The 22,660-nt window shown below is 35.4% G+C and overlaps 1 protein-coding gene and 1 non-coding gene across 2 annotated transcripts; one reads left to right on the top strand and one right to left on the bottom strand.

Moving 5' to 3' along the window:
• Window positions 1-304: 304 nt before the first annotated feature.
• On the bottom strand, window positions 305-445 carry LOC121420920. The gene has a single exon (XR_005970907.1). It is a non-coding gene; the product is annotated as a U4 spliceosomal RNA (small nuclear RNA).
• Window positions 446-4,937: 4,492 nt separating this feature from the next.
• LOC121420526 (DNA repair protein XRCC1-like) lies at window positions 4,938-21,637 on the top strand. The gene is made up of 14 exons (XM_041615196.1): window positions 4,938-5,158; window positions 7,240-7,437; window positions 8,746-8,904; window positions 9,697-9,777; window positions 10,631-10,736; window positions 11,349-11,422; window positions 13,059-13,188; window positions 14,452-14,620; window positions 15,322-15,435; window positions 16,176-16,323; window positions 16,764-16,876; window positions 17,748-17,933; window positions 18,312-18,387; window positions 19,715-21,637. The coding sequence occupies exons 1-14, from the start codon at window positions 5,108-5,110 to the stop codon at window positions 19,826-19,828; spliced, it is 1,719 nt and encodes a 572-aa protein (XP_041471130.1). The 5' UTR covers window positions 4,938-5,107; the 3' UTR covers window positions 19,829-21,637.
• Window positions 21,638-22,660: the final 1,023 nt, after the last annotated feature.

The raw sequence follows: 22,660 nt of genomic DNA, 5'->3' as shown, positions 1-22,660 counted from the left end.
GGCTATATAATGTCTGAAACACAAATGAAAATGTGAGTCTGTAAATAAATTAATGACTGAAACGATTCAAACGGATGAAGAAGACATCCAACTGGAAATATAAATGAATTAAAACATATTTCTGATTCAGCTGATTAAATAGAAGTAAAGAAAACAAAAATAAGGGATTATGGTAGAAGGAACTTTTGGTTTCATCATAGATAATAAGGCATCATGCTACTATACTAGACCTATAGACCTCCGCGTACTATACAATCTGCTGCATCTAAGGAGGTTGTTCTTTCTTTTCAATTAAATTATGAGATCTCCTGAGAGATCTGGAAAAATTGCTACAGCCGACGGTATTTCACGTCGTCAGAGCGGGGTATTGGGATAAGTTTTCAACTAGCAATAATCGCGCCTCGGATAAACCTCATTGGCTACGATACTGCCTCTGCGCAAAGATGTGTGAAAGGGTTCGAAATTAGCATCTATACAAAGTTTTTTAGCACTATTTACCAGTGACCGTAAGTAGTAATCTACCTCACTATATCATATTTTTAAACTAACTCATGCAAATTATACTTCTATGCTGCTTGGTATAGGTGTATATATATTAATATAGAAAAAATAATACGCATTTAGTAATAATTAGATGCTCATTATAGAAGTTTTGCTAGTATTTGTAATTAATAAGCGTGTCATTGAGCACAACAGAGTACAACGCACTGGCTATGCAGAGCGTGGATATCAGTCATATGCAAATGAACTAATGTTTATTCATATTGATTGGCGTCGTTCACACGCGCTCGTGATTTGTTGTCGTAGAGGGACTGCGTCATACACAACCGAATCCCCATATCCAAGAGAGCCACTCCGAATTAAAACTTTGAAACAACTCAAAAGTATGTAACTTGCTTCCATCTTTTTTGCTGAGAACTTTTCCTGCAACGATCGTGATAGGTTTTATAGAGATAGGCCAGGAATGGGCCGCTTTCATCACATTTTTAGATTTAAACAAATAAATAAGAAACATCCATTCAAGCCAAGGAAAGTGATTTGATTAGTAATGGTCCGATAGGGCCAATATGAATGAAAACTAATAACGACGACCTCAATGAATCATTTTTTTGGAAGGAGGGGTGTGGGGAGAGATTTCCTTGATGAAACTATAAGGAGATAAGTTAGAGGTGATATCATCTCCTTGATAAGGATTCTCTTGCTTTCGCGGTGACGACATGAACAGTGTCAATCAAAAGACAGATCGCGTGGCACTCTGGGTGTGGTCCGTATCGGACGGCAACTCCACAAACATGGCCAAGTAAGCTCTAAATCCCAAATGGTCATAAATCTTCACATTCTAAGTCAGACCTACCTAGTCTGCGTGCATAGACCCAAATGACAGATATAGTCTGGGTTGACCATGGGAGGTGCACATCCGAGGTGGACTGGAAATAAAGTGGTAAGGGGGGGGGGGGTGGGCATCCTGGGGAGGTGGAACTAAACTTTGGAAAACAGCTAACCCTAACCCTACAAGCAGAAGAAGGGGTATAAATTTCGTTTTGCTTGCCAGTGTCGGAACAAATGGCGCCCGCTCACAAGCTTGACTTCAGTTGAAGTACAAGAGAAACAGGTGGCCATAACAAATTTGCGGAATATGACAACACAGAAAAGGTTACTACAACAAAGAAAGGTTATCGTTTAAGTCAATCATGATTTAGCAGCCGCCTTAATGAAAATCTATCTCAGTGTTTACAGAAAATTCGGCTGCCAAATCATGATTGACTTTAAAAAAAATTGTTTGTACATTATGGCCACTAGTTTAGCTATACAATTCCCTGAAAAAGGGAAAATTGTAAGGACTATTTTGTATAAAAGGATACGTATCTCATCGGCGTAATGCGAGTGCGAAGCGCGAGCTGATTTCTTTATATATAAAAAAATTCATTTAATCATGGTATAGTGATTCGTTGTAAAATGTATGAAGAGGATTTGTATCTCCTTATAAAATGAGCGCGTGATGAAAGGCTTTGACAATCAAAACAGAAAAAAATATGTATTTTAACATGTTGAAAGGGGAATCTTTTATAAGGAATTTTGTTAAAATTCTTGAAGAGAATAAAGAATATCATTGATAAAATATTGGCACGAATTTTCATCCCTGGGTAGACATGCCTAATTCATTTTCTGAATGTGTTGGTAACTGCATTACCATGGTCATGATGCTAATATAGGACGGGGGTATTAATCATTCAGTTGAAGTTTCTTATCAGCTCCTTTATTTCTTTGCCTTTTCACAGACTTCAGTTTTTGTTTTACTTTTCTTTATGTGCGTTCCTCCTTCCTTTTTTGCGGCCCCTGAAAGTGCCCACCCCCTTAAGCACATCATGGCTTTTACTGACTAATTGACTAATAAGGCAGTTCAGAGACGGTTCCAGGATTTTCAAGGGCATGAAAGGGGATGGGGATTTTTGTACAAAGAAAACAAACGCCCCCCCCCACAAAAAAAGGTTCTCCCTGGACGTGTCTTAAGGCCATTATTTGAACATTGTGTTTCATTCAAGAGGGTCCTTATTTATCAAATCGATAAAAATTGAATAGGCTTATTGCAATTTGCACCCCTAAAGAGAAAATAAATAGCTAGGCCCTGTGACGGGGTGATGTTATAATAGACTTCTCATGACATTGAGTTGTGCATTACTGTTTTGTGAATAATAATGTGAAACGGTCATAGCACTGGCGGATCATCAGGGGGGGGGCATATCTGACCTATGCCCCCCCCCCTTTGAGAGGCATAATGAAATTTTGACCTTTAAATTTTTGTGAAAACTTTTCTAAAATTTTGTGTTTCCTTGTCAAATTTTTGTCGGGAAAATGTGCCCCCTTTTGGAAAATCCTGGATCTGCCCCTATAACTTTCTTTACATTCGATTTCATGAAGCTTTCAGGGTTATTATATTTTCTATATGTGTTTTGATAATTTTTTTCCCTATAGACTGGACTTGACCTTTAAAATGGTACTTTGGGCTGGAAAATTCATCTTAATCTAATAACCAATAACGGAGTAATTATATTTTAGATTGTATATATAAAACAAGAAAAGCATATGCACGCTTATATGAAATATGCAATATATTGGGATGATGCCCATTCTACCTTTTATTTATCACTGTGTCTATAATTTGCCTCCACAGTCATGCTATCTAAAGATCAAGCCCGCTCCAGAAAAATGTTAGTTTTAATCAATAAAGAAAATCTAACAAGCATAACTCCGAAAATTTCATCATAATCGGATGTAAAATAAAAAAAGTAAAACAAAATCGCTTATTGTTCTCACAACAGTTATCATCATGTACAACTGAGTGACATACATGTACATATAATCATAGAATCAGTGATGGCCCTCACTCACTCTTCTTTGATTTTTATTGTTCGAATTATACAATACTTCAATTTTTACAAATTTGACATTTAGGCCCAACTTGACTGAAGAATAAAATATTAAAGGGATCATGCTCAGGCCTAAAGATATTAATATGTCACTAAATAAAGCAAAAATCACATCACTGAGCAAAGTGCTGAAAATTTCCCAGGAAAATTTCATGAACATGCATTGGGCGGGCTGATGTTGTCATATTATCCCCACTTATATTCCTTACATTATGACATGGTATCATTATAATTGTTTTTTTTATGTGTGAATGATGTGTCTCCATTAGGATGAAATAACTAATGCACTTAATCAGTTATCAATCCCATCGTTTTAGTTCTTGGTAGAAAAATGTTAAATAAACCTATTTTCATACAATGAAATACAAAAGAACAAGTGGGGATAATCATCAGCCCATCGAATGAATATTGATGAAGACAAGCCTGTTTCGCCGGAATAATGCAAATCTTTAACATTCAATAACTTCATTATTTGTTATCCAATTTTGATGATATTTTCAGCATTTTCCTTGTGAATTTTGTTCTATATACGGTGAGATATAAATATCTTCAACCCGGAGCATCCCTTTAAAATATTGGTAATACCGCATGTTCAGGAGGGAATAAAATAAAACTTTTGTTTTTGTACAGGACAACAGGGAGAAAATTTGAGTGCAAGGCTGTTCGCAGGAATTTTTCACGGGGGGGGGGGACGACGACAGGGCGCATAAACTTTGTCGAACAAAACTCGAAAGCGAGGGAGTGAAGCGACCATGCACGTCATTTGGGGTTTTTGCCTTTTAAGTGAAATCATGATGGGAATTGGTACATACTTTTGGTGGATTTTGTGATTTTTTCAATAAAAAAAATGCATGTTTTCAAAGTTGCGTATATGGCCATGAGAGAGTGATGGCATCAGTCATCTCATTTTGGGCCTACATACCTACCAGAATTTGCATATTTTGATTTTTGAAATTAAGCGAAACTTTTTATTTTACATCCGATTTTGATGAAATGCTTTTTTATCCTGCTTTCAAATAAATGGAAATGCTATATGCATTATCAGTAAATAGGTGTGCACTTGTTTAAAAAAAATGGATAGGGCCCTCTGGGGGTGGGGGGGGGAGTAAAATGTATTGCTGTACACACGCGTGGCCAAATTATTTCCAAACACGGGCCAGTTTTTCAAAACTACCCCTTTTTACTAAATGAAAAATCTGTGTTTTTGATAGCCTTAGGTCTATACCCCATTTATAATGACTGCCAAGTGCGTTTGGGAGCGATTTTTTTTTCATTTCAGTTCTCAAAAGCATGGTTTCAGATTTTTGAGCCACAGGACTTCCTACCCTTCCGAAATCCGACTACACCCCCCCCCCCTCCATCTGACATCTATAATTTTGGATCGGTCGGATTGTAATAGGTCCATCAACGAATTGTTGTATTTCTGTGAGGTCCATGCATGGTCGGATCCATAGTCACGAATCAATCAAATACTGTACATATCCCCGCCCCTTTTGAAGTATGACGTCATCATCAGGTCGGTGCATGTTGCGGGAAAAACAAAGCCTCGCGATCGCCATCGCCACGATCATTTTTTGACGTGAATTATTGAGGATTGAGTCATTGTTTTGTCAATTCCACTCTCAAATTCGCATATTTGACTTTACTAGTATTTCAAGATAACGAAAGAAACGGTGAAGATGACAATTGTTCAAGTAAAGCATGTTGTATCTTGTAGCAGCGAAGACACGGTAAGTTCTAGCGCAACACGAAATTGTTTTCTGCCGTATCTGCGGGGTGGGTATCCAAAAAAGAACACGCTCACTCACATTGGGCACTGAGCTATAGCCTATGACTATGTATCCTGCTAAAATTAAGGCTATTGCTGGACACCTTTATTTCACTGCTCTAAAAATGACAATTATAGGAAATACAATCAAGAAAAATTCGCATTATGATTAGCTGTTCGAAATATGAAAATTATGAATGTGGAAAAATTATTTTATATTTTTTATTATCAATATCAGTACTGTAGAGCCAGAGGCGCTGGTCAGAAAATTGGGATCATCCCAGTTTACAGGGACTGTCTCAGTTTATAAGGATTTCTTCACACAAGAAATCTAGGAAAGTTCATTCACCTGTCGATTGCCGACACCAATCAAGAGTGCTAGTCAATGTAAACATATTGGGTTTCATAACAAGATTATTGGAAGATGGCAAGTCATAATAAATAAACGGTGAACTGGGGGGAATTGAGGTCACTGAATCTATTTTTAGCACTCTCAATTGCCCTAATTGCTGTCTTTGTCCCGTAGGGAGAAGTGAAGAAAAAACGTCCCCATAAACAAAGATGGTCTCAATTTATCAAGACATAATTTGTCTTGGTTTATATTCTTGTTTTCTGGGACAATCCCAATTTTTGGACCAGCGCCTCTACTGATTATGTTTACGTAATTAATACCAACCATTTTCTTTGCATCGCGCTTGCCACATACCCCTCCGTTCCAGGCTCCACGAAAAACATTTTCGTGTGTGACAAATTACATTATGATTCTCGACGCGCGCCGGACAGGTGAAGATATTCTTGATTAATAATGATTTATTTAAGAATTGGGATGATTTCTTTTTCTTCATCATGTTCATATCATCATGAGTAAATTCTAAATTTTCGCTTGCTTTTTCATATCGAATCTGAGCAGCTTTGGTAATAAATTTATGTTTGCTAACTAATCTTATTTTTTCTTTTTAGCTGCATGTTCCATGGCTCTTTCCAATATTATGCTTGTTAGTATCAAGTTCTATCGATGCGCTGTTGATCGTTGATGTCAGGCTGTGATTACAGTAAACCTCACGCACGGTATACCTTGAACTAGCCGGTGCCATCGACGATCACCCACAATACACCACACCTGAACATTCGATTGAAGGAGCAGACGAGAATGAAATTCGGCAAATCAGGCCCATATTTCCGTCAGAAAATCAATTTTAATTATCAATTGTTAATGCCAAACTATGTTGGATGATAATTCAAGCATTTTCTGTCATTTTTTAAATAAATAGGGTAAAAAGTAGATTTTAGCCTTGTTTTTAGAATCTTGTTCTATGTATTGCTCTGTGAAATTGAACTGCGGAAGTTTTACGATACAAAATTGTTTTCGTACGCAGTAATATGCGCGTCCAGAATCATGATAGTGTCCGGTAAATACAATACATGACTATACATGTACTAGGTATTTTTTTGTTACATAACTATCATAAAAGTACATTCCCCACTGTGTACCCAATGCAGAAGAAGTAGATAGATCTATATTCAACTCGAATAATGTAATTAATTTGAATTCAACAATTTAGTCTGACTCTGCATAGCTTTCTTTTGGTTGCTTCATCAAATAAATTCACATTCATAATATATCAGAGTATATGAAAAAATTAGATTTTCTCTTCTCTTCATCTTCCCCTCCTCTCCTTCTCTTCATCATCATCATCATCATCATCATCACCACCATCATTATCATCATCATCATCTTCATCATTATCATCATCGTCATCTGGTAACGGGATGAAGGCAGGAGCCTGTATGTAACTCCTGGTCGCTTCTTAGTGTTGCTGAAAAGCTGCTACTTCATGGACTTGTGTGAGGAGACATGGAAGCTCAAAGTGCAATACTATGCCAATATTTATCAATAAATTCTCCTTTTAAATTGAATTTATCTGTTGGCAATTTATTGTCTGTTGTTCTCATCATCTTCCTTTCCATCCCTTTTCTCCCTCAATAATTTTCACTTGTACTTACCAGATAATGCAATAACCTCTTCTCTTTTATTGATTATAGTTGCACAAGGCAGAGAATCTTTTAAAGGCAGACTCTTACAAGAAATGGACAGGAGGATCAGAAGGAGAGAAACAGGTCTCTGTCATCCTTCAACTAGAGAAAGCTTCCTCCATTTATTCCATAGATGTCGGCAATGAGTCATCTGCATTTGTTGAGATTCTCGGCGGACATTCAAGCTCTGGTTCAGATGAATTTCAGGTACTCAGCGTAGGAAATACATTTGCCACCATCACAGCCCAAATTTTCCCTTAGATTCCCCTTAAATTAAAGTAAGAAATACTTTGGGATCTTTTCTGGAGTCACCCCCAAGATCTGCCCCCAGAAAATATATAAGAGTAAATAAAATACTCTGTGTACAGCAGACTAATCATGTATTTTCTGTATTGAGCAAAAAAAGTCCCCCTTCAAAAGAAGGATTCAGCATTCGCCCAAATGTAAAAAAGATATAATCCCTGAAAATGAATTATTTCTTACCCAGAGTCAGATAGACCCCTTCCTTTACTTCTTACTTTCTTTCAATTCTAAGTAAATGAAACATGACTAAGTTGCTTCAAAAACTGTAATATAATGCAGTTAATTATATAGCTTTATAATATTGACTTATCAAAGAAAGTGGTTAGCTATTCATGCCTTTTTGTGGTTGTGTACAGATTTGTATTGTCACACTCTGCCTCGATAAAGTAAAGATAGCTGCTGGCAGGAATAATGAATCCCTTGGTTATGCAAGGTTTTTTTTAATAGAGGATCTTGTTTCTTTGTTAAAAACACTTTGTTATCATTCTGTTTCTTATACATAGGATACTCTTGTAATTGCTCAATCAAGGTATCAGAAAACAAAAAATAACTCTCATTTATGTTATCAGTATGGCTATCTATGTAATAGCAGATTATGTTTCAAAATCATTTTGAGTTCAGTCTTTGATTTCAAAGAAAGAGCAATTAAATAAGCTGCATTAAAAACAGTTTAATTGAAAATAAGATACATATACTGTACTACTAGCATCAAATTGAATGCACAAATTTTAAAAAAATATTAGCTTTGAGAGTAGGGTTAAGTCGAAGCAGGTCTTCCACCTGTGACTGACCAATAACTGTCTGTCTCTGTCGACTGGTGTTTTTTTTTTAGTCTGGTGGACAGCCGAAATGAATAATAGGCCTTACAATGCTGGATATTCATAGTCTTCAGTGACACTTAATTTCTCATGTACAGATATTTCTTTATTTTATTGGTCTTTGCCCAAAAATCATGGCTGGTCACTGGTCAAAAGTGTTGCCGTACTAGTAATTTGTTTGTGTTGTAGTTTTGTTAGGTGTGGATGAATAGATAGGATACATTGTCCAAAAATACTCATAGCAGCTACATTAACAAATGTACCAATTAACCTACATGTAACAGCTACATGTACATTGCCAGATATACCAATTAACCTAACTTAATGCTAAGATGCAAACATAAATTAATTACTGCTATAGACTGTAAAGTGGATTTTGTTTTTCTTATGACAGGTTATCTTAGTAACATCATCATTCATGTCACCAATAGAAAGTAGGAATAATACCAATCAGAATCGTGTTCGGATGTTTGGACCAGAGAGTCTCTCTAAAGCTGTCTCCGATAAGAAGTTTGATCGCATCAAGATTGTTTGTACTCAGCCTTTTAATAAGGTAAATGATTCATTGTTGCAAAAATGTATATATATCTGGGGAGTGTTTCATGGAGTATTTTGTCAGTGATTTTCACTGAATATTTCAATCTGAGCCAATTAGATGCCAGGATTTTAGTAGCTTATAACATTTGTCAGTGAAAATATCTGAATATTTGTTTCAGAAATACTCCTCAGCTTGCTTTGCATTTACAGTTTAAATACTTTTAGTAAAGCTTTTTAATCACTTATTTCTTGAATCTGTTTTAATCAATTATAAGGGAGGCTATGTACATCTAGATGGGTAGTATTTCAATTTGTATTACATATTTTGTAAAGGTAATAAAGGTAAAGGCTTCTGTTGCCTCATTGACTTTGATCAGGGGTACAATAAAATCAATTTTATTTCAAAAAGAAGAAAACAAACAAAAAGTATCAGAATTTTAAAGCATACACCATATCTCATCTCTCAGGAAAAAATAATAAGAATGAGTCCTCATAATTGGAGCATTGCAAAATGCACTTTAATGAATATAAAAGGGTCTGAAATCATACATTATTGCACTTGATGATTCATAATTATTCGTACATCACTGATCAAAATTTTAATCTTATTGAAAAACAAAGGAAATACTTTTATCTTTCATGTGATACACAACTTGTTAGATATTTAGCTAAGTTAATATTAGTTGATATTTCTACCATAGTTCATCCTCTTGATGAATGGTGTATAGGGCTAATAACGTACACTGAGGTGGTTTATAAAGATCAATGTGTATAGCCTTGAGTTTCTTTATGGATTTTTTGTTAACAGCGTTGTAAATATGGACTATCATTCATCAAGCTTCACGGTCCACCTGGATCTGGTGAGCAGCAAGAGGGCGCTACAGGACAGGTTAGTATGGAGTGTGGTGGAATGCTCAAAGTCTGCACAACAGGGCTCTCACTAATATCAGAAGACACATAAAAATGGGTTTAAACTGGTATGCAGATATGAAATTTTATGGGCATGATTCGATGTTCCCAGTGTCTTCTAGAGTCCATCAAGAAAAGTGATGCCTCTAGCTAGTCTTGAATGTTAAATCTTTCTTTCATTGAAGGGAATTTCTCTTGTAAAAAATCGGGTTTCCTGATTTCATTAAGAAATTAATGATTTTGTTACTTCAGATATTGGATTTTGGACCAAGAATCAGTTGGGCTACTTTCTTAAAATTAAGAACAAGTGGGGCACAAAGTGTCTAATCCAAATGAGTAGGGTGAGCCCTGCAGGTAATCAGCAGCACTAGTTAAAGAAAGCCCTCATATGCAGTACCCCTCAATTAAAATGAAACTCAACATTCACTGTGCAATACAGAGACAGGCATTCATTTAAAATCCAAGTTCAATTAAAAAAAATGAAAGGCTATAATTTTTTCCTAAGAAGTAATTATTTTGCCCTTTATGTGAAATGTTGTGGTATAGCCAGTTGTTTCGTACGGACGATCGATTTCAAACTGCCATTTGAAAAAGTTAACAAGCAAAGCTTCATCGATTTTTGTGCAAAGTCTTAGGCACTGTTATAGAAAACAAAACTACAAAACTGAGAAAAGTTACCACAATGGAATTCATATTTTTTCATGTGCAATACAAAGACAAAAAAGGTTTCAAAATTATAAAGTGTCCGGTCACCAGACACCCCATCCTAAAATGTTTTAACACCTTGTCAATGAAGTGTAATTAAGTGCATTCTCTGTGATTTCTTTCCATAGACTACCCTGGGCAAGTTCAGATTGAAGGAAGAAAGCAAGTCTTCTCTCTCAGTTGGAAGTTTTTTCAAGAGCAAGGATACTGAACCTACACAGAAACCACTCACAGGTAATGGTGCATGCCAATATTGCTTGATATTTAAAATAATTTCTACAATAATCTGTATTTCAGCCAGTCTTCCTCAATTATGGAATTAAAATTTATTCATTATTTACAAAATATGTGATATTAAACAGTTGTAATCTTGATGGATTATTATTTTTTTTTGATGAAATGATTTTGTTTGAAGAGCCAATAACAGTTCCTCTAATGATGACAGATGTAAATAAAGTTATTACATTTTAATCTTGCTTATTCAACTGAGTGATAAACAAAATAAGGAACAAAGCACACTGTTTTCTTATAATTGCCTTTCTGTCTCTGGAAACCTGTAACTCCATTTCAAACTTGATTTTAATGGAAATTATGATTTTGTCATGAAGAATGAACAATTAAAACATGGATTCCACTTTGTAGTGGTAAATTAAATGAATTTTGCCATGAGAAGTAAAGAACCTAAAGGGATTTTCCATTTGTGTTTACTTGTTAACGGAAAATTTCATTCATAGATGAACTTGGTTTAATTCCTCACAAAAAATGTATAGTGTTTATCATTTTTTCTATTATGATCCAGTAGAGATCCTCTCTCTATCTCAATGATAAATGTTTTACATTTTACAGGAGCTGCAGCAGTAAGGGCCGCATCCAGCATTCCACAGACTCATCAGGCTCCATCATCATCATCACCTAAACAGGTGCATTAGTATGAAATAATACACATCATTTGGGGCAATAGTAAGAATTATATGCACAAGAGACCTTTGGAACAGTTCTACTAGAACACATGTGTTACTTTGATTGTCATCTCTTTATATGTAAATTTTGCAAGAAGCTTGTATCCAGACCCTTTTCTGTTAAAAGTTGATATAATGATTAAGATTGCCATCCAAAGGTATCTCGTGGAATCCTTGATTCTGATTGGCTGTTGAGCATTGTTACCATGGTAGTTACTATTAGATGGCAAAGTTAAGTTTCTGTTAGATTTTGTGCAGCAGGGTTTTGGAGGTGGCTGGTTTAGAGTATAAGGAATAAGCAAGAGAGTATTTCATGAAGACTTTCACTTAACTATTTGAGATATAAGCTACTGAAATCCTTGCATCTGATTGGTTTGGAGTAAATTTCATAATAGAAATAGATGGTCCATAAAACACTTACCAAAGATGTAAAGGATGAAAGCAGTGAAGTTAGTTGGTGAAAGCTGCTCTCAATACAGAGTAAGGAGTGTCATCAGAGAGGAGAAAGAACGATGCAGATCGTGGAAGTGGTTTATGGTGCACCATGTGGGAAGCTCGGGAAGGACAGATAGAAAGTGGATAGAAATAGAAATTAAATTGTAAGGGGAGATAGGAGAGGTTGGGAAGTAGAGTATTCTTATTCAAAATGAGTGTAGTCCTTAAAAAGGACTGTAAACGAGAAATAGTGGAAAGATGAGTAGTAGGCAGGCTTGAGTAGAAGAGAAAAGGCTGGCTTTAGTCGGTGAATGGAGTTGAATAACAGGAGCAGGAGAAGACTTTGTATACCAAAAATTGCCTGTGCGGTTATCATCATGCAAACCTTCAAACAACAATGCTGATGTTTTTTTGAACAAATTGTGTATTCAACTCTGATCTTGTTCCGCATTGATATTTAGTGATTAAAGTCATCTTTCGTTTGGAGTGGAATTTTATTTCCTGACCCCAGACTTTGTGAAAAAGCTTTGGAAATACCTGTAACAGGGAAAGGGAGCTTGGTGCACCAGCAAGAAATTTCCAGTTTTAATTCAATTCAATTCAATAATGGTTTATTGAAACATGCCTCGCAGCCAAAGGCTGAATAAGAATATGTGTACAATTTACAATAATACAATAACACTGAAGTACAAACATGAAATGATATAAATAGTACTTATTATAATACAAGGAAATAAATTGTTGAAAATAAAATCATACATTGTATTGAACATTATAAATTTAAAGTACACAAGTTATAACCACTGCAATGAGGCACATTGTACATACATGAATGAAAAGTATTAGAAAAGAGAAAATGGGGAAGGATAAAGACGGCATAGGGAGACAGACAGAGAAAACGTGAGTAAAGGGGAAAGGAGAATTAAAAGGAGATATAGATAGAAAAGCAAAGAGATAAGGTTGGGTCAGGGCATTACATAATGTCTGCTGATTGAAAATCTTGTTCTACTATGGGTGACGTATATCCAAATAGTGTCAACTTCACTGGGAAAACATGACAATGGGCCTTTAATTGAAAAAAATGACTAGATGTTGTCTTGAAAGCTTGATAACTGCAGGATTAATCATGGAAAATTCCATGCTAAAATGTTTCCTTTTCTAGACATCCCAGCCATCAGCCAAGAGACGTTTATCTGATGCTGATAAAAAAGAGGGAGAGAAGAGCCACAAGAAACCAGCTGTTGAGCCTAAGAAAGAAGAACCATGTAAGCAACAATCTATCCCAAGGAAAGGTCAGTATAGCTTTCCTTATATGACTGTGTGATATTTACTAAACAATCTTGCTTAAACTAGTTGTTTTTCAGACCTCTTTGTCTTTGTACAAGTTTATTCCAGTGACGGATCCAGGCAGGGTGCATACCTCCTTTATATTTTGAGAACTGCCCATTTAACATTAGGCCCTAATGCTGAATCTAGAAAAAGTCATCTCTACCCCTCTATTTGCCATGTGCGCCCTTCTCATTTGATATCCTAGATCTGCCACTATTCAATCCAGTTGTGACTACACATTAGCAATGAAATCTTTGAGGTGCAGTCACGTTATTGCTTAAGATTTTTCACTTTATCTGCCTCCACCCACCCACCCACTGTAGGTTCTTTGGGCGTTATTATCATTTGTGATGAGGTTGTGACAGTACTAAAATATTGGAAATTAACTATGCAATATATTGTAGATCTTAAAATAGCAGAGACTATTTCTCTAATTGTCACTTGCCTACTTTCCGTTTGGTCTCATCCCACAAGGTCTGATTCTTGATCGTCTAAAACCAGTTTGTCTACCAACTATTTTATCTAATTTTCATTGTGCCCATACCATTGTGTCAAATTTCCAGTTATGCTATACACATTTAGTCTAATATCCACTATGTCTATATATCTACCACTACGTCTATATGATTAGATAATGAAACAAATTTTGCCATTATTTTGGTAAATTAAAAGCAAGTAGAAAGTAAGATGAAGTGTGAATAAGATCGTCTAGGAATTATGGAGTGTTGCAAGGAACTTGCGATCAATTGTATGTCTATTTCCAGTCCCTAAATCAATCATATCTCTTGAAATTAATTTAAAATTTGTGGTCGATTGGTAATCTGCTTCTTAAAAAAAGGAGTGAATCTGAATTGCTTCAGCTGGCATTCATCTATTACCGGTAAATTGTAAAATTGCAACAGCAACCCCCCCCCCCCCCGAGTGAGTATAGACGAAGGTAGGCTAGTGTAACAAGTATACAAACAGCAATGAGACCAAATGAGGTAATGCCTATCTGACAAGTAAGCTGATAGTTTGTTTGACCAAGCAAATATACACCATTTCACATGCTTTCAAATGAGAATCCATCTAGTTCTATATTGGTGATGATTACAGAATCCAAGCCTCAACCAGCCACTTGAGAAGCATTTGAGAATTGATTAAGAAGGATGTTTTTGTGATTTGTAAACCATTTCACATGCTTCCAAATAAGAATCCATCTTGTTTTTCATTTGTGATGATTACAGAATCCAAGCCTCAACCTGCCACTGGAGAAGTGTTTGAGAAACTGATGAAGAAGGTTGTGTTTGTGATGAGTGGTTTTCAGAATCCATTACGGGGTGAGCTAAGACAGAAGGCTATGGAGATGGGGGCTAAATACCAGGGAGATTGGGGCCCGGGTGCTACTCATCTCATGTAAGTATCACCAAGTTTCCAAAGTGCTCTTTAGGAGAATGTTTCTTTAACTTTGTTTTTATTTGATCTTTTTGACCTGATTTTACCATCATAAAGAGTATTTATTTATTGGTACAGAAGCATCAATAGTACATTTCTCCCTTGGGCTATTGGCCCTCACGTGAAGAACGCTATTTGATGTTCCTTTGATGTGAATATTTTTAGCCAGATCAATGGCGTCATTGTATATTTGTAAGGTATTGGAGTACATCAACATGTAGCAGTTGCGTTAGTCGTGTGTTTTTTTTTAAAGCCCGACACATACATGTACTCAACAATTCAACTGCAACCCAATTTTTTTAACAGATCACATTTTGTATTTAATTTGAATTTTCCAAGAATTAAATTATTTCATTTGAAGTTTGGCATGATGCTGTGAATACTTTTATTAGAATTTGGCTTTATTGCAAGCCATGTGATCGGAGTTAAGTCCAAATTGGTTTTAGTCACAGTTGATGATGACACCATTATGATTTGAAATTGCATTGAATTTCGTTCTTACAGGGAGACTCAAAAGAGATTTTGATTTTAGTGTTCATATCACCATTCACAACTTTGATCTTTTAAGATTTTATTGGTTGGAATGATCGTATTTGAAAATCTGATCTCAGCTTTACATATCCTTATTTTTCCTTGATTTAATAATTGTTTACTTGTTTTAGCTGTGCCTTTGCAAACACACCCAAGTACAACCAAGTAAAGGGAAAAGGAAAGATTGTCAAGAAAGAATGGATTACAGATTGCTACAGGAAACGTATCCTGTTACCATGGAGACGGTAAGTTTATATTGGTATTGGAAAATTTTCAAATGAAAAGAAAGGAATATGCAAAGAAAATTCTGATTGAAAATGAAAATAATATGCTTGATAAGATAAAATATGAAATACAAATTAATTTCTGAACTTTTCTGTTGATCAAATTTGTCATTGAAGTGCCTCGAGAACAATTTTCTCTTCATTCTGAAATATTTTTCTTTTGGTTGAGCAACGAGCACTGCCATTGACATTTGTCCTTTGGTTATTTTGAGATCAAGCATGCAATATTCATTTGTTGGATGAAAGTCATGAATAATAATAATGATGAGTATTTATGGTATTTGTGAACTGTATTTTTTGAAGTTGAATATATCATACCATTGATAATGAGTTATCTCACCTCATATGATAATCTTCGACATAAATTGTCTATTTATGGTTGCATATTTTGTGGTATATTTGATTACCAAAAGCACATACCATGTGTTATTTATGTAAACAATTGATTTACCACAAGAGCTAGCTTGACCAATCACAACTCTTTTATCAAGTGACCTGACCAATCGGGTACCTTCTTTCAAGTGACCTAGCATATGCTGTTTAATTTATCGTTAAGCCTCTGTCACAAAGTTCTGTGCAAGTCTTTTGGGTGAGTTGCAGGTGATTTCACAAATTTTATAGGCCATCAGTTCGGCATCCAAAGTCATGGTCATCGATTGCCTTTTGATGTTTTCAAGATTTACACATTTCTGTTGCCATAGATACAAATTATCAGGAGGACAAGATAGTTCTAGTGATGAGAGTGAATCAGAAGAAGAAGAAGAGGAACAAGAAAAGAAGACGCAAGTAAAAGCAACACCATCAAAGAGTCCGTCTAAGAGTCCTCAAACAAAGGCCTCAACACTAAAGGTGAGATACCATAATTATGTAGCACTGGTCTGTATTCTGGTTTGATTTAAACTCTGGACTAAAGTTGAGGTTGAAGTCGATTGTGGTCTCAAGTTGTAGTTTAATTATGGATAGCCAATTGTGACACCATTCTCTAAAATTAATAAGAGTTTGATTTATCAGCTCATATGTCACTCACATCATTAATAACTTTTCAGGAATAATACCCAAATTAGTTTTCTTCACCATTATAGCATGGTGAAAAAGCACAGTGAACACAAGAAACATACATGCAAGTATCTGATGACCGGGGTAATAATATACCTATGGAAGCACCTTGGTGTAGAGGTTCTACTGATGAAGAAGGGAATGACACAGAACCAATGTCAGCAGGAGATTCACATTAGTGATAAAAACCCTTACCTCTTTTATTTATTATTACCGGTATCTGTATTTTTTAGAAGCCTGCTGAAGATGATGAATATGGTGGTTCTACGGATGAAGAAGGGAATGATACAGAACCGATGTCAGCAGGAGGTTCATCTGGGGATGATACAGAAGATGAAATCAGAAAGTAGGTCATTCTTTTTCATAATTCATATAAAAATTGATAAAGAAGCATTTATTTTATCTTATGCATGCTTAGGATTTGTTTCGGTAGAAAATAAAAAAAAATAAGAGTGACAAAAGCAATTAATGATCCAGGGCCTTGTTACATTGAACTTAGTGATGGATTGTAGGATTGAGTTTTACATGTACATTGATCATACACCATGTACTCAATTGTAGGAATCGCCCTGTTATCAATTGCTAAGCATTATATATCAGGGCCCAGATTGGTGAAACTTGACCATTTTTGTTATTGCTTATTTTGCATCATAAAATCAGCAATAAAATGTTTTAATCTTTTTGCATTGGAAGATTTTTATAATTTTGTGTAGGAAATGGAAACAATTCTCAAATGTCAAGTGTTTAGAATTTGTACAAATCTTCAACACAATATTTAATGTCCTTGTATTGTGGAGGCAAGAGATAAAGGGGGAATGTTTCGATTTCTTCTCGAAATTTGCTCAATTCCACACACTAACCCACTTCAACCCTGGATTTAACACTATACCCTAAATCTACCATAAAACCCAATTGCAACCTTAACCCTACATCTTTTATAGAAGAAATTAAGCCCAGAGCAATTGTTGCAGGAGCAGGTGTCGTGTCACTGTTTCAGAACTATTCTGTCCCATCAACTCACAATATAATAATACAGTGTGTAACAGATGTTAGATGCAATGTTGTATGTTGGCAATAACTCCCATGACAGCTTGCAGAGTTGAATTCTGCATTTATATGTTGTGCCTTTTTAAGTTTTGAATATTGTAAGATTTTGTATATTCACTATTCATTTTGTATTCTTAGTTCTAAGTTTGATATGATTCTTCTTGTTGCAGAGTTCAATCAAAATTAAAAACTCCAAAACAGAAGGGAGGAAGCCCAGATAAGAAGGGTCAAAGTTCAAGTGATGGAGATATCCCAGACCTTCCTGATTTTTTCAGCAGCAAACGATTCTTTCTCTTTGGCAAATTTGATAAAGAAGAAAGAAGGCAGATCAATAGATTCATCATTGCATTCAATGGGTAAGAATGTATTCATCGTTACATTTAATAGGTCAGAATGTATTCATTGTTACATTTAATGGGTCAGAATGTATTCATCATGACATTTAATGGGTAAGAATGTATTCATCATTGCATTTAATGGGTCAAAATGTATTCATTGTTACATTTAGTGGGTGAGAATGTATTCATCATGACATTTAATGGGTAAGAATGTATTCATCATTAAATTTAATGGGTGAGAATGTATTCCTCATTGCATTTAATGGTTAAGAATAGACTACTGCAAGGTTATTTTAAAGCAACTTGGTTTTTAGAGCAATATGAATGAAAATGTCAAATGAAATTTTGATTTCACAAATTGCATTCAGTTTTGATTGCTTTTCCTTCTTTTCACAGGGTTATTGAGAACTATATGAATGAGAAAGTCAACTATGTCATCACTAACTCAAGCTGGGATAAGAATTTTGAAGAGGTAAGTTACTAGCTAAGCCTTGTTAACCAGTTGACTGCTGAATTCTGTGAATCCTATAGGCTTTGTACAGGGACCAGTAGGAAATGGGTTAACTCCTGAATTCCATAGGATTTGTACAGTGAAGTAGCTCATTAAATTGTATGTCGTGTAATAAAGTTTGGAGTAATCAATTTGTCCACAGTTTTCCCCCAAAGTTGTTATAATAAGAAAACATATTGTCAATATTTTCGTACTTTATTTAATCTCCTGTCTCTTTTGCTTGGAAGAAGAGTAGTCAGATTATTTCCTGTGAAAAATAAATTGTATGCTGTGTTACTGTATAAGCTAGTATTTTGTGAAAGGCGGCCTCTGTCTCATATTCCTGTGGTCCTAACTTCGCGTTCACTACGCCTCACTACAGCTAGGGGGATTCCCTGACATAACTAGTTTGCGATTATGCTGATTGCCAACAAAAGCTCAAACCTTCGTTATTAAACACACAACTCCTGCTACATTTTTACTCACTCATTTTGACTCATTTGGTATCCCTCGAAATTGCAGTATACACACATATTTTCATATTAGTATACACCCTCGGCCCAACCCCAAATACAATCATGTTCACACCCCTGCCAGCCCTGTATGCTTGCTGCTATGAACCCTGGATACCAAAGACGGAAACCCTGCATACACAAGGCAAGAGGGAGAAATGCCTTTATGTCACTATTATTCCTAGGCCATTTGAATGCGCACTGTATTGCTAATGTGCTCTTGTACTGATGCGTGTTTATAAAGGTGAAATTTTCGCATGTTGTTAAATTTGTGGGTGATCTTCTTTCCGTGAAATTTGCTAAAAAAACAGCTTTTGGGCTATTCCACGGTTACTCACGTTACATTTGAGAAACCTTGACTCATACTTGGAGCTGTAACTCCATTATTATTGATAGGAACTAAACATCTCTGTATCACAACAAAGTACACAGTCTGACTATCCTTTGTATAAAAACAAAACTTGGGAAATTCTATTATGCTCCTGGCAAATCTTTGGAATGTGTCGGTTACTCACGTTACAGATTTGTCCCAACCTGTGGAATTGCCCTTTTACAGTACCCTTGTGGTATTTTTGGAGAAACATGAATAACATTTTTATTTAAAAAGTAAGAGTATGTTCAGTATCTTACCTAACCCCCTCCCCTCCCCTCTGCTCAGTCTATTGCAAATGATGTATCAATATGTAGTCATTTGTGTATATCAATTGTTAAACTTTAACAAGACCTTATTCACTCTGATAATATCTAACCTTCCATTCACAACCATTATCTGTCTTTCCTTTGCATCTTTTGTACAGGCTCTATCAGACAACTCATCTCTTACATTTGTCAAACCAAGATGGCTGTTTGCTTGTAATGAGAAACTCAAGATGGTCCCTTATCAACCTTACATTGTTGTACCAGCTTATTGAGCTTATCAGAGGAACTATTAATACTGCCAAAGGGATTCCAGTTCATTGAGCGCTCTTAGATGATCCTTTACAATACTGGAATGACCAGTTGAATTTGTGAATATTGTGGTTCCAACTAAATTAGTGTGTTTAGATGATGCCTTACAATATTTGGACTGATTTAATAGTTTGTTTAGTTGATCCCTTACAATGGTGGAGTCACTGACTGAACATTGTGGTTTCAGCTCACTGAGCTTCTGAGGTGATCCTGTAAAATGTTCAAATGTCCAACTGAATATCTGAATATTGTGGTTCCAGCTAATTGAACTGTTTAGATGGTCCCTTACAGTACATTGCCAAAGTTGGTCTAGCTAAACAAACTTCATATATGATCCCATACAATGGGTGTTTAAAAGTAAAATGTTTTGCTGGTGTTGTGAAAACACCAACACCAGTCACAGCACTGTACTTGAAATGAGGTCGATGTTGCTATTGACCTTGAAAATTTATGGCATATTTCTGGTACTTTGTGTTGAGCACTGGTGTTAGATATCATCTGCTGAACCAATTAATGATCTACCGGTATGCATAATATCCCCACCCACCAATAACAACCCTCTGTGATTTGGAAAATTGTGATTTCAAGTTTGTTGTTATTTCCATTCTCAAGCTAACCCCCCCCCCCTCCCTGACATGTCAAGTGTTTCAAAACCACAAGTTATAAGCCAATATATAATTTATGTGAGTGACTGGACATTTATTTCTTGCCATAAAACTGCCTTTCCTTAAAAGGTCAGAATTGAATATTTTGTAGTTAACAGTTTATTGGTATTTGGTATCCAAGACACCTATAATAGATATGCACCCATATGACAGAGTCTTGCTATGCATAGCCCAAACACAGCTGTATGGGAGACACAGACTCTGGGCTTTTGGGAAGAATTCTTCAAAAGAACTGCCAAAAGCTAGAAATGAAATTGGAAAGTCAAGAAGTCCTATTAGTTTTTGAGAACAGCGATGCTGGGAAAAAGTTACATTAGCAGGTTTTGAGACTGGTAAATGCTTGAGCAATCCGAATCAGGGTAGCCATGCTAAAGCCAGGTTAATAGTATGCCTTGTTCAGAAACATTGTATTAAGTGCTATATAAATGTTGCCCTTTATTATTATTGATGTTATTATTAATGTAAACAGAAAAGGTGGTTTAAGTACTTTTTGTTCATCATGTTTATATTCTGTTTGTATTTTTACTTACAGCATCTTCTAAAGAATAGAGTGGTATGAATTTGATAAAATAATTTTGATACTGTGCTTGTTTCTTCAAATTCAGTCAGAGATGTGAGATACAATCTATGTCAATAATGACCCTACATAGGTTTGTTCATATTTAGATGTTTAGCAAGGACATCATCTAGCAGAGGAGAGGAAGGACATCATGTCATCTCCCCATCCCACCTCTGTTGAAAGAATATTGATCATGTCTTAAGCAGTTAGAAATATATTCATACACTGCAAAAACTCTGGTGTTAATTTACCACCAGCCCAGAATCTATATATGTCCACACCAGAGAAGTGTTGAAACAATACCAGTTTGGTATCAAACCGATGCTTTTAGGGTTAAACCAAAATTAAACTGGTGTTGTTTAACACTTCTCTGGTGTGGACGTATATAGATACCAGGCTGGTGTTAAATTAACACCAGAGTTTTTGCAGTGTAGCATGCTAGGTCTTGTTTCAAGAACACTTGCTATACGGTGTAAATACGAATGCAAAATTTCTGTAACAATTTCACTATTAGCCAACCAAATTGAATGATTGTTATAAAAATAGCAGAAAAAAAGTAATGAAAAATAGTGGTGAAGGTTTTTAGGAAAATCCATCAGATTAAGAAAGTTATTAAAAAATGTAATTTTTTTTGAGTTGTGACATCATAAACAAGCAGCTGCCCCATGTGTTATATGATATAAAATAATGTACATTAATATCAATTTTTAATGGTTTGTGATGACTTAGATTTTTATTTCAGGAGCTGGTGTGAAATGATTTGTCCATCAATATATTGAGGCGTAATAAAACTGTTCTCAGTTTTCTGAGAAAATGACATAATGATTTTTTATGATAAGTTGGAAAACTGCTCACATATGATGTCACTAATCAAAAAATTAACATTCTAATAATGAATTTTCCTCAAACCTTGACCATTATATTTTTTTCTGCAATTTTTACAATAAACTTTCTGTCAGGGTGACGTTTCAGTTTAAGCTGATTTGCTTCAAAATAGGCTGGCCATAGTTATATTCCAACTTTAGAATCCAACCAGAGTTCAGGATATAATCCTTTGCTCTTGCTATGAATTATGAATGTGTAGAACATATTCCTGATATTTTTGTATCTTTGGTATATAAAGAAGATCAAATGAACACAGATGTTTAATTATTCTCTCTTGTATGTGTGATTTTGTTGCCATTTGGGGACATAAACATTATAAAGCACTATCAGCTTATAGGAATGATTCTGTGAAAGACTTGTTACCAAGGAGAGGAAGATGATAAAGACAGAAAAGAGAATAAAATGGAATAAGAAATAGAAAGAGGGAGGTAGATGAGAATGTAGAGGAGGAAATGAAGCTTGGAGATGAAAAAAAAGAGAAAGTTGAAAATATGAAGATAAAAGAAGATGAAGAGGAAAAAGGATGGGGGGGGGGGGTAGAATAAAGAAAATAAAAGTAGACCTGTCTTAGAAGAAGTCATCACTCACTGATCTGTTCAACAGGAACTTCAACTTGACAAAAAGTTTATCGTAAAAATAGCAGAAAAAATAGAGGTTTAAGAAAAACCTTCATAGAAAAAAAGAGT

This window comes from Lytechinus variegatus, chromosome 8 (genome assembly GCF_018143015.1).
Source record: "Lytechinus variegatus isolate NC3 chromosome 8, Lvar_3.0, whole genome shotgun sequence".
NCBI lineage: Eukaryota > Metazoa > Echinodermata > Echinoidea > Temnopleuroida > Toxopneustidae > Lytechinus > Lytechinus variegatus.
This window is presented reverse-complemented; position numbering and strand designations above follow the sequence as displayed.